The sequence below is a fragment of the Salvelinus namaycush genome, chromosome 25 (genome assembly GCF_016432855.1).
Source record: "Salvelinus namaycush isolate Seneca chromosome 25, SaNama_1.0, whole genome shotgun sequence".
Lineage (NCBI taxonomy): Eukaryota > Metazoa > Chordata > Actinopteri > Salmoniformes > Salmonidae > Salvelinus > Salvelinus namaycush.
Genome location: NC_052331.1, coordinates 23,261,118 through 23,277,125, shown reverse-complemented (window position 1 = coordinate 23,277,125; position 16,008 = coordinate 23,261,118). Strand labels below are relative to the sequence as shown.

At 38.2% G+C, this 16,008-nt stretch overlaps 1 protein-coding gene across 1 annotated transcript in view; it reads left to right on the top strand.

Moving 5' to 3' along the window:
* Nucleotides 1–16,008, top strand: part of astn1 (astrotactin 1) — a 235,296-nt gene that overhangs the window by 127,272 nt on the left and 92,016 nt on the right. The window contains exon 15 of the mRNA XM_038963261.1: nucleotides 13,963–14,067. Coding sequence (XP_038819189.1) covers nucleotides 13,963–14,067 — 105 coding nt within the window. The remainder of the gene's footprint in view (nucleotides 1–13,962; nucleotides 14,068–16,008) is intronic.

Below are 16,008 nucleotides of genomic sequence, written 5' to 3'. Positions count from 1 at the left end.
ACGTCAATTAATTAACTGACAGCATTAGATGTGATAATTAATATAGTGGGGGCCCAGCATGGGAGCATGGACCTTAAGGGTGGCCCCTCACAAAGACTGCCATCATGATGAGCACCTGTTCCTCTGGGATCTACAGGCCTCCTCTGAGGAGACGCCGACAGAGATCTCAGTTTCTGTAAGACGTGACAGAACACAGGGAAATCATTTCTCAGAAGTGTATACTGACTGACACTACAGTCTAGTTAGAGATGGTTGTTTATTTCTAGTGTCAGGATTATAGTAGGCTACAAATACTTATTTGGAAAGTCTTTGGTGCGCTCGGTACGAACTGAACTGGTGGTTGGTGGTTTGATCATTGACGTAAGCAGAATGGCAGTGATTCATACTGTGACACAGAGACACCTTCTCCCCATGTCCCTCTCAATTAAAGCTGCAGCATATGGCCTAGTGACCACTAAAGCACAGAGGTATCTGGGAGATAGTTTATGATACATTGACAGTTCCTATATTACCTTCAGCAATGCTAAAATGGAAAGGGTTTCACCTTGAATTGTTTTAAGAAACTCAGGTTCCGTTCCAAATGCCACCTTATTTTCTATTTAGTGAGCCACTTTTGACCAGGGCTCTGGTCAAAAGTAGTGCACTATATAGGGAATAGGATGCCATTTGGGATGCAACCTCAGTATGAGCAGCATCTGCCTCGTTAATTAAAGTCTTTGATGCTGATTGATGAATGGCCTCAATTAGTTTGATTCTTTAAATGTAGGAACTTCCTACTGTTGTAGTTTCAATGTTTCATCCCTTTTATGGGGCTTCAAGGTCTCCTACCAGGTTTGTTACTTTGGCCCATCTACAATCAAAACTTGAGTGAAGAGTGGAAAGCTAGTGTTCAGAATATCTTCAGTTGCAGTGGTCTAACAAATAACCTTCCATGTTGGTCAACTTTACCTTAATCTTAAGCGTAACCATTAAACCTGAACTTATCACATAACCTGTTCTGAATATCTGACCTTTTGAGTAACAAATGCATTAACATGAGTTTATCTTTTCAATATGATTTGAATTGATTGCAGTCCATTATGCAAACTATCCAAATAACCTTTCTTGTTTCAATTAGCAAACAAAATGTGCATCTCCACGTACCTCTTAAAGAGTACATTTTAGAAATATGGATATATTGTTTTCAATAATACCTAGATGTACTAAGGATGCTGTGGTGTAGAGTATGCTTTGTAATGAATATGGTTATGGAAGAGAGGGCACCACTTATGCAATACTGTATGAGAGCCCTTCAACTGATGACATTAGACTTATGTATTGAGGAGCAATGGAAATTATTCATATGAGAAGACTTGGTCAAGGAGAGATGAGTGGTAGTCCTAGTGATTTATTCCAATAACATTCAGTGCATTCGGAAAGTATTCAGAACACTTGACTTTTTCCACATTTTGTTATGTTAATGCCTTATTCTAAAATGGATTAAATAAAAACATTTCCTCATCAATCTACAGACAAAAGCCCATAATAACAATGTGAAAACAGGTTTTTAGAAATGGTTGCAAATTTATTACGAATAAAAAACAGAAATACCTTATTTACATACAGTTGAAGTCGGAAGTTAGGTTGGAGTCATTAAAACTCGTTTTTCAACCACTCCACAAATGTCTTGTTAACAAACTATGGTTTTGGCAAGTTGGTTAGGACATCTACTTTGTGCATGACACAAGTCATTTTTCCAACAATTGTTTACAGACAGATTATTTCACGTATAATTCACTGTATCACAATTCCAGTGGGTCAGAAGTTTACATACACTGAGTTGACTGTGCCTTTAAACAGCTTGGAAAATTCCAGAAAATTATGTAATGGCTTTAGAAGCTTCTGATAGGCTAATTGACAACATTTGAGTCAATTGGAGGTGTAACCTGTGGATCTATTTCAAGGCCTACCTTCAAACTCAGTGCCTCTTTGCTTGACATCATGGGAAAATCAAAAGAAATCAGCCAAGACCTCAGAAAAAATATTGTAGACCTCCACAAATCTGGTTCATCCTTGGGAGCAATTTCCAAACGCCTGAAGGTACCACGGTCATCTGTACAAACAATAGTACGCAAGTATAAACACCATGGGACCACGTAGCCGTCATACCGCTCAGGAAGTAGACGCGTTCTGTCTCCTAGAGATGAACGTACTCTGGTGCGAAAAGTGTAAATTAATCACAGAACAACAGCAAAGGACCTTGTGAAGATGCTGGAGGAAACAGGTACAAAAGTATCTATATCCACAGTAAAACGAGTCCTATATCGACATAACCTGAAAGGCCGCACAGCAAGGGAGAAGCCACTGCTCCAAAACCGCCATAAAAAAGCCAGACTACGGTTTGCAACTGCGCATGGGGACAAAGATAATACTTTTTGGAGAAATGTCCTCTGGTCTGATGAAACAAAAATAGAACTGTTTGGCCATAATGACCATTGTTATGTTTGGAGGAAAAAGGGGTCGCTTGCAAGCCGAAGAACACCATCCCAACCGTGAAGCACGGGGGTGGCAGCATCATGTTGTGGGGATGCTTTGCTGCAGGAGGGACTGGTGCACTTCACAAAATAAATGGCTTCATGAGGGAGGAAAATAATGTGGATATATTGAAGCAACATCTCAACACATCAGTCAGGAAGTTAAAGCTTGGTCGCAAATGGGTCTTCCAAATGGACAATGACCCCAAGCATACTTCCAAAGTTGTGGCAAAATGGCTTAAGGACAACAAAGTCAAGGTATTGGAGTGGCCATCACAAAGCCCTGACCTCAGTCCTATAGAAAATGTGTGGGCAGAACTGAAAAAGTGTGTGCGAGCAAGGAGGCCTACAAACCTGACTCAGTTCCACCATCTCTGTCAGGAGGAATGGGCCAAAATTCACCCAACATATTATGGGAGTTTGTGGAAGGCTACCCGAAACGTTTGACCCAAGTTAAACAATTTAAAGGCAATGCTACCATGTACTAATTGAGTGTATGTAAACTTCTGACCCACTGGGAATGTGATGAAAGAAATAAAAGCTGAAATAAATCATTCTCTCTACTATTTTTCTGACATTTCACATTCTTAAAATAAAGTGGTGATCCTAACTGACCTAAGACAGGGAATTTTTACTAGGATTAAATGTCAGGAATTGTGAAAAACTGAGTTTAAATGTAATTGTCTAAGTTGTATGTAAACTGTAAAAATCCCCTATGGGCGCACAGCGGACGTAAAGGTAACGTAAAGGTAATGGCGGACTGAACGAAGTTATGTAGAGCACCTCAAGATAAAACATAATATTCGAAATATCTGCTAAATTAGACTAAAATATTAGCACTAAATAATCTGGTGGGTGATAACCTTCAATCTGGATAATAACACAAAACAAATCCTAAGACTAGAGACATTTATCGACAAATATTACGAAAACAAGCAACACCCAAACATGACGGAGAGTAAGACAGGGGAACCGATTCAAAAACGAAAACGTGACTCTTCAACAGACACTGATGATTTAATATTCTCACCACCGGGAATGGTAAAGGTCGAAGCCGATCTGTTAAAATCAATAAATGACAAACTGGGTATACTTGAATTAGTTAGTAAAGATATAAAAGAGTTGAAGGCAAGCCTAGAGATGAGTGATGAAAAAGCTGCGACATTGGAGAAGGAAACACACAAGCTAAAAGGGACAGTCAATAAGATTGAAACCGAAATGAATGAAATTAAAAAGGAGAACACCGTTCTGAAGGAAGCCTTACTGGACATACAAACTAGAATCATGAGAGAGAATTTGGTACTTACAAATATTCAAGAGAAAGAAGGAGAAGTTCCTGAATCTGTAGTTAGAGAGTTCCTTCTTACAGCGCTTCAGATTCCACGCGAAGTTATCGACAAGATCCAACTTGAACGTGTACACCGCTTCGGACAGAGAGGGCAGAGGTACGAACGCCCAATCGTTGCCAAATTTGCTTCATTTAAAGATAAAATAATGGTTAAAAGCCTGGGTAAAAGACTTGCTGGGACCAAAATTGGCATGAATGATCAGTTTCCGAAGGAAATTGCAGAACGGCGCAAAGTTCTGTATCCAATTTTCAAAGAAAATAGATTAAAAGCGAAACGAGTAGCTCTCGTCGTTGATAAACTATATATTGATAACCTGTTGTTCAGAGACACAAAGACTACTCCATGGTTATTTTAAAAATTACAAAGTTCTCATAGATGAGGAAAATAAACACAATTCAAGCCCGGTTATTGATTGTAACAATACAATAAAAAATATAGCTTTTCTATAAATCTTCACATATAACTAATTGAACACACAAGCACTATTTCTACATAGTGAAGATAAAAACTAAGTAAACAGAAGGCACAGTATGTGTGGATGGTGTGGTGTGTGTTTATTTTATTTGTTATGTTTGGAAAGTTGAGTGAGTGAGTAATGAAATGGTTGCATATCCCAGAGCCAATGTATTGCTGTGAGCCGGGTATGAGAGGGCTTTCAATGTTGTTCAGATGATGGATATACTTTTATAATGAATTATACGTCTTATTTATTTATTGTCCTATCATGGGGAACTACATTTTTAAAATATATTATATCTAATTATTTAATATCCTATTTTTAATGGTACGGTCCATGGCCCTATACCCTAGACACCCACATGAATGGCCCAGATACTAAGGAGAAGTCCCTAACTGTTTTATGTGCATGCTGTAAGCGGTCTGTATGCAGCCAAAATGAGGTCAGAGACCAAGAGCAGCACTGCCCCCTCAAGATTCTGAGCCTGCTTGGCAGGGTTGGTCCTGCAAAGCCAAAGCCCCCTAAAGGGAGAGCATAATAAACAAGGAAATTCTCAAAGTTGCTAATGAGAACCTTGATGACCTTGTACCTAGCCGGTGGGGATTCCGGTGGGGTGCCCCCACCCAGGCATTGGCAGTGCTGGCAACACTAGCTGCAGTAACCTATGGGGAGGGGGTCACACTCGGACATTCAGAGAGGGGGTATATTATTGTGGCCCTGGTGGCACGAAATCAAAGTCGGACTGCATGGAGATGCTTGGGAACATGGTCATGATGGGTGGCCGTATTGTGGGTGTTTCAGGGAAAAGGTGTACATTTGACCTCCATCATCTAGGATGTGACAATGGTAAATAAATCTCTACATTTATGCTCATTTTTTGTGCGGTCTTGCAGGCCTTCTCATGCAGCTGCAACTGCAAGTACATTTGTAAATCATGACCTATCTTGAGTTGGGCTCTGGGATGGTGCAATTGTTGAGAAAGTGAGCTTATGGTTGTGTGGGGGTAAGGGCTGAATGTGTGTGGGTGTATGTGTGTATCCCACAACTGTTGCGAAGAAAGAAGTAAAAGATGTTAGGGACTATAGAGGATGATCCACAGCAATATATAATAAAAATCGAGGTGAGGGCGATGGAAATGCATTTGGCAATGGATCTACTTCAATTCGGTAAATGGCACTGTGTGCCCTTTTCAAAGGATGGATCCCAGTCGGTCCAGGGCTATGGGATACAGGGGGTCGAGGGTGGTCTGCCGGGCATTGGGATGACAACCCAACTCGAGATGAGGGCTTTTAGCGGGTGGAATAGTAGGGACCAATTGGAGGTTTACTTAGTAGCAATGCAAATATCATGGTACAACTATATAGACACTCAATCATTATGTTACTTTTTAATAGGATGTTTACAAACATATATTTTGATAAAAATAATTGAAAGGTGTGTCTCATTATGGTAAGTGGTGAAATAAGTATAGCCAGTTACAATTGTAATGGCTTAGCAGACAATAAGAAAAGACGATCAGTATTTACCTGGCTAAAAGAGAAGGATTATAATATCTATTGTTTACAGGAAACCCATTCAACAGTTTTAGATGAAGTTTTGTGGAAAAAGAACTGGGGGGGCGAAATATATTTCTCCCATGGGCAAAGAAATTCAAAAGGGGTGATGGTTTTAATTAACAGTAATTTTGATCCAAATGTGCAACTTGTCCAAACAGATCCTCAAGGTAGATGGATTATTTTAAATATGTTATTGGACAATAAACAGATATGGCTTATTAACCTATACGGTCCGAATAATGATGATCCAAGCTTCTTTGACAATATATATAAGAATGTATCAACTCTACAAGCAACACTAGACTCTATTATTATAGTGGGAGATTTTAATACGGTCTTAAATACCTCTATGGACCGGAAAGGAAATCACACTACAAACTATCACCCTCAGGCACTTAAGGAAATCAGGAATGTCATGGATATATTGGAATTAGTGGATATATGGAGACTTAAATACCCTGACCTAGTGAGATATACATGGCGGAGGCTTAATCAAGCTAGTCGCCTTGACTACTTTCTTATATCATTCTCTCTGGCACCAAAAGTTAAAAAGTGTTTGATAGGGGACAGAATGCGGTCGGACCATCACATAATTGGCATATATATTACTCTTACAGAATTTCCACGTGGGCGAGGATATTGGAAATTTAATCAAAGCCTACTAGATGATAAATTGTTTAGAACTAGGACAGAATAATTTATAACTGACTTTTTTAGACATAACATAGGTACAGCAGATCCCCATATTGTATGGGACACTTTTAAGTGTGCCTTTAGAGGCCATGCAATTCAGTACTCATCTATAAAACAAAAGCAATTTAGATCAAAAGAGTCCATATTAACAAAGGAAATTGAAGGACTAACAGTACAGTTAGATAACAATAAAAACGGTACCATAGAGGCACAGAATAAGTTAGAGGGAAAACAAAAAGAAATGGAGGAACTTATTCAAGAAAGATCCAGTGTAATATATTATAAAAATAAAGCGAACTGGATGGAATATGGGGAAAAATGCACCAAATTCTTTTTCAATCTTCAATATAGAAATGCTACCAAAAAAAACGTATTAAAACTTGTTACAAATGATGGAGTCACGCATGATTCACCAAATGATATTTTGAAAGAGGAAGTAAAGTACTTTAAGAATATGTTTTCGTTTCAGGCTCCTCCATCTCCACTAACTGAAACTAATTGTATGGATTTTTTCCCTAATAATAATGTAAAATTAACATCTGTACAGAAAGACTCATGTGAAGGCCTAATTACAGAGGAGGAACTACTTGATGCAATTGGGGCCTTTAAGGATGGGAAAACTCCAGGGCTGGATGGCATACCAGTGGAAGTATACAATTTTTTTTTTGATATACTCAAAGGACCATTATTAGCTTGTTTTAACCACTCCTATATAAATGATAGATTATCAGACACGCAACAAGAAGGTGTGATATCATTATTACTGAAACAGGACCCAAGTGGTATATATAAAGATCCAGTCCATTTAAAAAATTGGAGACCTCTTACACTTCAGTGTTGTGATGCAAAAATCCTAGCAAAATGCTTGGCGCATAGAATAAAAAAAGTTTTGTCAGATATTATTCATCCTAATCAGACAGGTTTTTTACATGGACGATACATTGGAGATAATATAAGGCAAGTACTGGAAACAATAGAACACTATGAAATATCGGGGACACCAGGCCTGGTTTTCATAGCTGATTTTGAAAAGGCTTTTGATAAAGTACGACTGGAGTTTATATATAAATGCCTAGAATATTTCAATTTTGGGGAATCTCTTATAAAATGGGTTAAAATTATGTATAGTAACCCTAGGTGTAAAATAGTAAATAATGGCTACATCTCAGAAAGTTTTAAACTATCTAGAGGAGTAAAACAAGGTTGTCCACTATCGGCATATCTATTTATTATTGCCATCGAAATGTTAGCTGTTAAAATTAGATCAAACATTAATATTAAGGGATTAGAAATCCAGGGCCTAAAAACTAAGGTGTCATTGTACGCTGATGATTCATGTTTTCTTTTAAAACCACAACTAGAGTCTCTCCACGGCCTCTTAGAGGATCTAGATACATTTGCTATCCTCTCTGGATTAAAACCAAATTATGATAAATGTACCATATTACGTATTGGATCACTAAAAAATACACATTTTACATTGCCATGTAGTTTACCAATTAAATGGTCTGACGGAGATGTGGACATACTCGGTATACAAATCCCAAAAGAAAGAAATGATCTCACTCCAATAAATTTTTATAGAAAGTTAGCAAAAATAGATAAGATCTTGCTACCATGGAAAGGAAAATACCTGTCTATTTGTGGGAAAATCACCCTGATTAACTCTTTAATCATATCACAGTTTACCTATTTGCTTATGGTTTTGCCTACACCTAGTGACCTGCTTTTTAAATTATATGAACAAAAAATATTCCATTTTATTTGGAACGGCAAGCCAGATAAAATTAAAAGGGCCTATTTATATAACGAATATGAATTCGGAGGGCAGAAATTATTAAATATTAAAGCGTTAGACCTCTCACTAAAGGCATCAGTCATACAAAAGTTATACTTAAATCCAAACTGGTTCTCTAGTAAATTGGTAAGAATGTCTCATCCTATGTTCAAGAAGGGCCTTTTTCCCTTTATTCAGATTACACCTGCTCACTTTCGGTTGTTTGAAAAGGAAATAATCTCCAAAATATCTTTATTTTTTAAACAAGCCTTAGAAAGTTGGTTGCAATTTCAGTTTAATCCACCTGAAAGGACGGAACAAATAGTACAACAAATATTGTGGTTAAATTCAAATATAGTAATTGATAAAAAAAACTGTATTTATTGAAGAAATGTTTAAAAAAGGTATAATTTTTGTGAATGATATCATAAATAGGACTGGTGGAGTAATGTCACACATGCAGCTAACACAGACATATGGAAATGTCTGCTCTACCCAAAATTACAACCAATTAATTGCAGCATTACCACAAAAATGGAAGAGGCAAGTAGAAGGGGAAAAAAGTAAGGAACTTGTATGTCGGCCCTATATTAAAGAACATAAATGGTTAAAGAAAAGTGTGATAAATAAAAACATATACCAATTTAATTTAAGGACCAAAAAACTGACAGCTGTGCCATATAAATTGCAAAATAGTTGGGAAGAGATTTTTGATGTACCCATTCCATGGCACATGGTTTATGAATTGATACGCAAAACAACGCCAGATTCAAAACTTCGAATTTTTCAATTTAAATTACTGTACAAAATTCTTGCAACTAATAGAATGTTATATATATGGGGGATACAATCTTCCCAGCTCTGCAGATTCTGCTGTGAGGAGGCAGAGTCACTAGATCATTTATTTTGGTATTGTCCGTATGTAGCTCGTTTTTGGTCACAGGTCCAGGAATGGCTGAAGAATTGCAACATTTGCGTAGAACTAACGCTACAGATAGCAATACTGGGGGATTTGAAAAGCCATAGTCAATCAATCAATAATATAATAATTATTTTAGCAAAAATGTTTATTTTTAATTTACAATCCGTGGAAGCTATGAGAATAGGAAGATTCAAATCTTTTGTGAAGCATCACAGCACAGTTGAAAAATATATGGCAAATAAAAATCCGAAATGGATGATGTTGGAAGATAGATGGGAAGGGTTGAGTGGAGCTGAAGGGTGGGACTAATAACAAGATAAACAATGTAGGGCATACGGGATCTGTGAAATGTGTATAGGGGCGGAGCTTTTGTGAAATAGCACAGTTACAAGTGGAAATCAAACTGGATGGACAACAGAAATAGAGGAAGGACTAAGAACAAACAAGAGAGAACTATTATAAAGTAGACTGTGTCTGTAAAATGTGTATAAGATGTATAAATTGAAGGTAAAAACAGAAATGTTTATCAGTTTACTCCAATTGGGGGATCGGTGGTAGGGTTTGCGGGGAATAATAATAAAGGTATATTCTTTAAAAAAGTATGTATGTCTATATAGGTATGTGTATATGTATGCATACGTGTATGGATATATATATTTACCCAAAAAAATATGGGGGATTGGAAATGATGCAGACGATTACATTGGAAGCAACATTCTTTCCGCAATATTAAGCTGATCCACCCCTAACAAAAAATAAAAAATAAATAAATAAAAAAAGTTGTATGTAAACTTCCGACTTCAACTGTAGGTATTCAGACACTTTGCTATGTGACTCGAAATTGAGCTCCGGTGCATCCTGTTTCAATTGATCAACCTTGAGGTGTTTCAACAACTTGGATTAGTTTCCACCTGATTTGGAAATGCACACACCTGTTTATATAAGCTCCCACAGTTGACTGTGCATGTCAGAGCAAAAACCAAGCCATGAGGTCCAAGGAATTGTCCGTAGAGCGCCGAGACAGGATTGTGTCAAGGCACAGATCTGGGGAAGGTTACCAAAATATCTCTGCAGCATTCGAAGGTTCCCAAGAACACAGTGGCCTCCATAATTCTTAAATGGAAGAAGTTTGGAACCACCAACTCTTCCTAGAGCCGGCCACCTGGCCAAACTGAGCAATCGGGTTAGAAGGGCCTTGGTCAGGGAGGTGACCAAGGCGTCGGCCGGATTTGGCTGGGGTAGGCTGTCATTGTAAAATAAGTATTGTTCTTAACTGACTTGCCTAGTTAAATTTAAAAAATACAAATTAAAATATTTGGCCTGAATGCCAAGCGCCACGTCTGGAGGAAACTTGGCACCATTTCTACGGTGAAGCATGGTCAAGGCAGCATCATGCTGTGGGTATGATTTTCAGCGGCAGGGACTGGGAGACTAGTCAGGATCAAGAGAAATATGAACAGAGCAAAGTAAAGAGAGATCCTTGGTGAAAACCTGCTCTAGAGCGCTCAGAACCTCCAGTATTTTTATTTTTAATAAATGTGCAAAACTTTCAAAACAGTTTTTGCTGTCTTTATGGCGTATTGAATGTAGATTAATGAGAGAGAAAAGGGGTCTGAATACTTTCCGAATGCACTGTATATGATCATTTTCTACCATTTAAGTTTGCCATTGGATTATTGAGGCATTATGTACAGCCATTCCATACATCTTTTCAAGAGCTAACATTTTGCTCCTCCTATAGGCTTTAGTTCTCTTGTCAGTATCCCGAGAAAGAGTGGGGCTCTGCTGCTATATTACTGTTAGGATGTGTCACAAATGACACCCTAATTCCCTACATAGTGCACCCTATGGGGAATCTGGTCTAAAGTAGTGCACTATATAGAAAATAGGGTTCCATTTGGGACGCACATTTAGTTTCCCATTAGATTAGTGGAGGAGTGTCAGCCTGGTAATTCCCAATGTTCCACATCTTCCCTCAGTCATTCATTCTTTTACTTATCCAAGAGTGAAATGGAACATTGGGTCCCATAGTTAATGGGGTTCTATGAGCCATAAGATAACTTCCACCTGTGGTTGTCGCTATGAATTTTCCTGAGAGAAGATTCTAGAAAAAGATTTGGCCGTGGTGGCACAGAGATTTAAAAGTGCCCTCAGGGTATTAGATCTTAGCTCCATCATGGTTACACATTGGGTTTGATATTCGGATCTCCTCTGCCTCCTAGTCCTTGATTTGTGTATTTTCTCTTTCTCTCTTCAATCTATGTTCATTCTAGTGTATGTTAATACACCGGATTTTCGTTTTTTATTTCATGAATTATAGAATTATGAAAAATATTAATAACATTCCACTCATGAGGCCAAAGAGGGCACTTTTGGTCATTGACTGCAGGAAAGGGTTACATAGTTAACCAAATAGCTATCTGCAATGACCCTTTTTGCACAAACTTTTTGGACTTGTCACATAAGCTGCTGCGAACTACTACTGTCACTTTATTCCTAGTTATATGTATGTACATATCTACCTCAATTACCTCGTACCCTGCACATCGACTCGGTACTGGTACCCCATGTATATAGCCAAGTTATTGTTACTCAGTATGTATTTATTGTTGCGTGTCTTACTTTTCTATTATTTCTCTCTTCTTTCTCCTTGAATTGTTGGGAAGGTCCTGTAAGTAAGCATTTCAATGTTAGTCTACACCTATTGTTTACGAAGCATGTGACAAACAGTTTGATTTGAAATGTGTTCTGGAAACGTTCTTGCAACATCAGATTAATGTTTTTTGCACCTTAAAAAAACATTGTAGAATCATCTGAATAACGACAGTTTTTGTGTTTTGTCAACATCTCTTTTGTGATGTCCCCACAATGTTCTCACCAGACTGTTCCCACAACCTAATGAAACATTCTGGGAACCTTTACATAACAGATTCTAGGAACATTTTTGCAACATCAGGTGAATGTTTTATACAAATGTTCTATAATCATCAGCACGACTGGACACTTTTTGTGTTATGAGACCATTTGCCGTGACCTAACGAATGTTCTGGGAACTTTCACAGAACCAATTTTGGTTTGCTAGGTAGAGACTGTTAAGTTCAGTCATATGAATCATTCTGTCAGACAACGAGAGCAGAGCACCCAAGGGGTAAATGGAGACAAGGCCTTTGAAAAGAAAGAATATAGCCTGTATATGTTTTGGCTTGTTATTAATTTTATAACGGGACGGGTACGGTGCAGCACTGCGCCTACAACCAGGAATTATATTGTTTGGGGAGCGTTTTCCCATAAGAAGGGATAAATGAATGTTGTTCAAGGTGAGGACAATGCGTGAACATCACATTTAGAGCCTTATTCATCAAGTTCATACGATATGTCAAGCCACTGCCAAGCGATTCATTTCCAGAGAATAGCTTTAAAAAGGAACGGTTACCGGCACAATTTTCACTTGGCTCTCTAGCTGAATTACAAATACAGTGCATGCATTACCCCTTATTTATACTGAAAGACAATGATCCTCTACACAGTATTTGTGTTCTTTCCAGGGGAACACAAATTACCCACACAATATCAATAGGACAACATGGCTCTCATTTCACTAGTAATGAAAACAAAAAGTATATATTTTAGTGTCTCTCAGAAGCATGATAGGTACTCATACAGTCGTGAATTGGTAAGTTCTGGCATTAATCACTCAATACCAATAGGATACCACATTGACAATACAATACTACAGTTCTCATTCAGTAGTACTTTCAGTAGAATTAAATGTATCTTTCAGTGTCTGTCCTCCTCTGGGCGTCGAAACATGTAGTTGCCTCCTAGAAGGGTGATATGTTGTGACATGGGCCCAGAATGTCCTCATACAGTTGTGAATTACTCCATGACATCCTGAATGTGCTTTTATGTCTCGCAGATATTTTGACCGACGATGTAGCAGCTCTCAAAGCTTCAAGGATATGTTGTGGCTTTTGATATCTTCCAGATGTTTAGAATATGAAGGGAAAGTTACATTGATATATGGGTGTGATATCTTTCACAGCTCAGCATTGCTGACAGTTGCCATAGGAGATGAGATGATTTATCACCGTGCCAACGCTACATATGGTGAAGTGTGAGGGATCTTAACTCGCACCGAAACCAGAGGTAGAATAGCAATGATTCATCTCATCTGGAGAAAGGATTTGGATGATGAATGTTGCCATGTCCCAATGTATTTTCATAGCCACATTTGTTATGCTTTTCTTGCCATCAATGATTTGTTCTTATCCACAACAAGCTGACCAAGTCAATCATTACCATAAGAAGCAAGGCATCTGTAAAAACATTTTTGATGGACTAACCAATTAAGGTTTTCGTCAAGCCTCTGTAGGCAGGCAGAATGTGAATGATTTTTCTCTATTCTGTTATCTGGTGGTTTAGTAATCAAGTCAAAGTGCTTGATACCATTATATGATTGTCTTTTGTGTGGATCAGTATTTTTCCAACCCATCAGAGAGTGAATTAAGGATCTGTCACCGACAGCCACTGTTTGTATGTTGCATAAGAGATAGTCGCTATTTGCGAATGTGCAGTACAAGTTATCTGTCCTTAACATTAGTTATTTTCTTTGTTCATCTACCTCTTTCATGTTATGCTTTGAAGCACTGTTAACTGGAATGGAAAATCATAGCTGATATGTTGTGTCTCTTACAGGAATGGTAAACTACAGTGAGGTCTCTGGGTACCCACTCATCCAGCAATGGCGGCTGAGGTCCATCCTGTACCACGTCAAACTGAACCAGTGGGTACTCTCTCAAGGTAACCAACTCATCGTTAAAGGGTTCTAGTTATGGTTCTATTTATTAAAAATTCGAATCAGGATTTTATAAATGCAAGGTTCTCTTAATCTTCTATGCAGTGAGCTACGTACACACTTCAACAGTGTACGTCAAGTCAAAATGTGGCACATTACATTAGCCTGAAGCATTCCACATTTGCATCACTTAGCCATGGTTTAGCACAGCCTCCCTTCATGGTCTGATAAGCTATCATCATCCACATAGCTTTGTATCGGAGGTAAACCAAAAGATTTTGACAGGCCCTGCTGATAGGTATTTAGTAAGGATGGAAATAGTTATTAGAATATTGAAATATCCAAACGGAGGTTAGTATACAATTACTTGGGAGAGTATAATGTTTTTTGATTATTATATATATTTTTAAAGGCTTTGTCTAAAATGTAATATAATTGTCTGCATTGCAACATTGCCTACAAGGATAGACCATTACATTCTAAATTGTAATAGTTTTATGACAGTTTTTATGAATGCGCCCCATAAAAAAGACGCACCGGTACCCTACACGTATGACATGTGTAGCTTGTTATTATTGTCGGTCAATCAAATCACAGTCAGAGGCTCCATGTGGAACAAGTGGGAGATTTCTAATCAATGCAAAATGGAATTAAAGTTATGGAATTAAGTTGGTTAAATGGGAAGGAGTATACTACAATGATCAATGAACATGTAGGCTGTTGTTTCATATGGATGGAGTTCCTTTAGACAAGGACAGGGGAGAACAGCAAAATAGCATCAATTAGCCTTGCTACTTTAGTAACTTAGCTTGGCTACTTTTGTTAGCTAGCTGGCTAACTTATCATGGCTACTTTAATTAGCTAGCTGGCCAACTTAGTTTGGCTACTTTAGCTAGCTAGCTGGCCAACTTAGTTTGGCTACTTTAGCTGGCTAGCCTGCTACTGTAGCTAACTAGCTTCTTTTCATTGATTTGATGCAGTCAAGACAGGCACTACCATATGGTATGATATATTACCTATGGCAGCAACAAGCTTGTTTAACGAGCGCGAGTCGTTTTGGCTACTTACTATGGTGTCTTATCCGATTCAACAGTCGAACGCACACAAGATGGAGCGCACAAGCAAAATTAAACATCATTGCGCAAGCAAACACTGGGTAGAGAGAATAAATGTGGTCGAGTGAGCAGAGGACGGGTCCCGCGAGTGCACAGGCCAGTTGAGAGCGCAAATTAAACTTGAGAGCTTGCAAGTGTGACTTTGAGCGAGCAGAACGTCAGTCATATATCAAAAATACATATAGAAATGTAAACAAATAAATATATTTCAAATGTGTAAAAAAATCTATTCGAATGCATTAAATTGTTCACCAGTAATAGTCACTTGTCATTGTCAAGTTTTCGCTCTCAATTTCTAAAATTGCTCTCGCTCAAGACACCTTTGGTTTGGATTTCAGGTGGGGGGGGGCTTAATAAAGGCAGGTGCGTGTCTAGAAACCTTAGATTGGTCACTTTCACTGGATTGTTGGATGAACAAGCAAATTCCTGCCATTGGCCAGTCCAGTGTTGTGACTGGCTATTACAAGCATTCTGTTTGCGATGGACTGCAGAGCTGTTTGTTTATCAGGGCTCCCCAACCCTCTTCCTGGAGATCTACTGTCCTGTAGGTTTTCAGTCCAACCCAAATTTAGCATATCTGATTCAGCTAGTTAAGGTCTTGTTGAGCAGCTAATTAGTAGAATCAGGTGTGTTAAATTAGGGTTGGACTGAAAACTCACAGGACGGTAATGTCCAACTTCTGACCCACTGGATTGTGATACAGTGAATTATAAGTGAAATAATATGTATGTAAACAATTGTTGTAAAAATGACTTGTGTCATGCACAAAGTAGATGTCCTAACCGACTTGCCAAAACTATAGTTTGTTAACAAGAAATTTGTGTAGTGGTT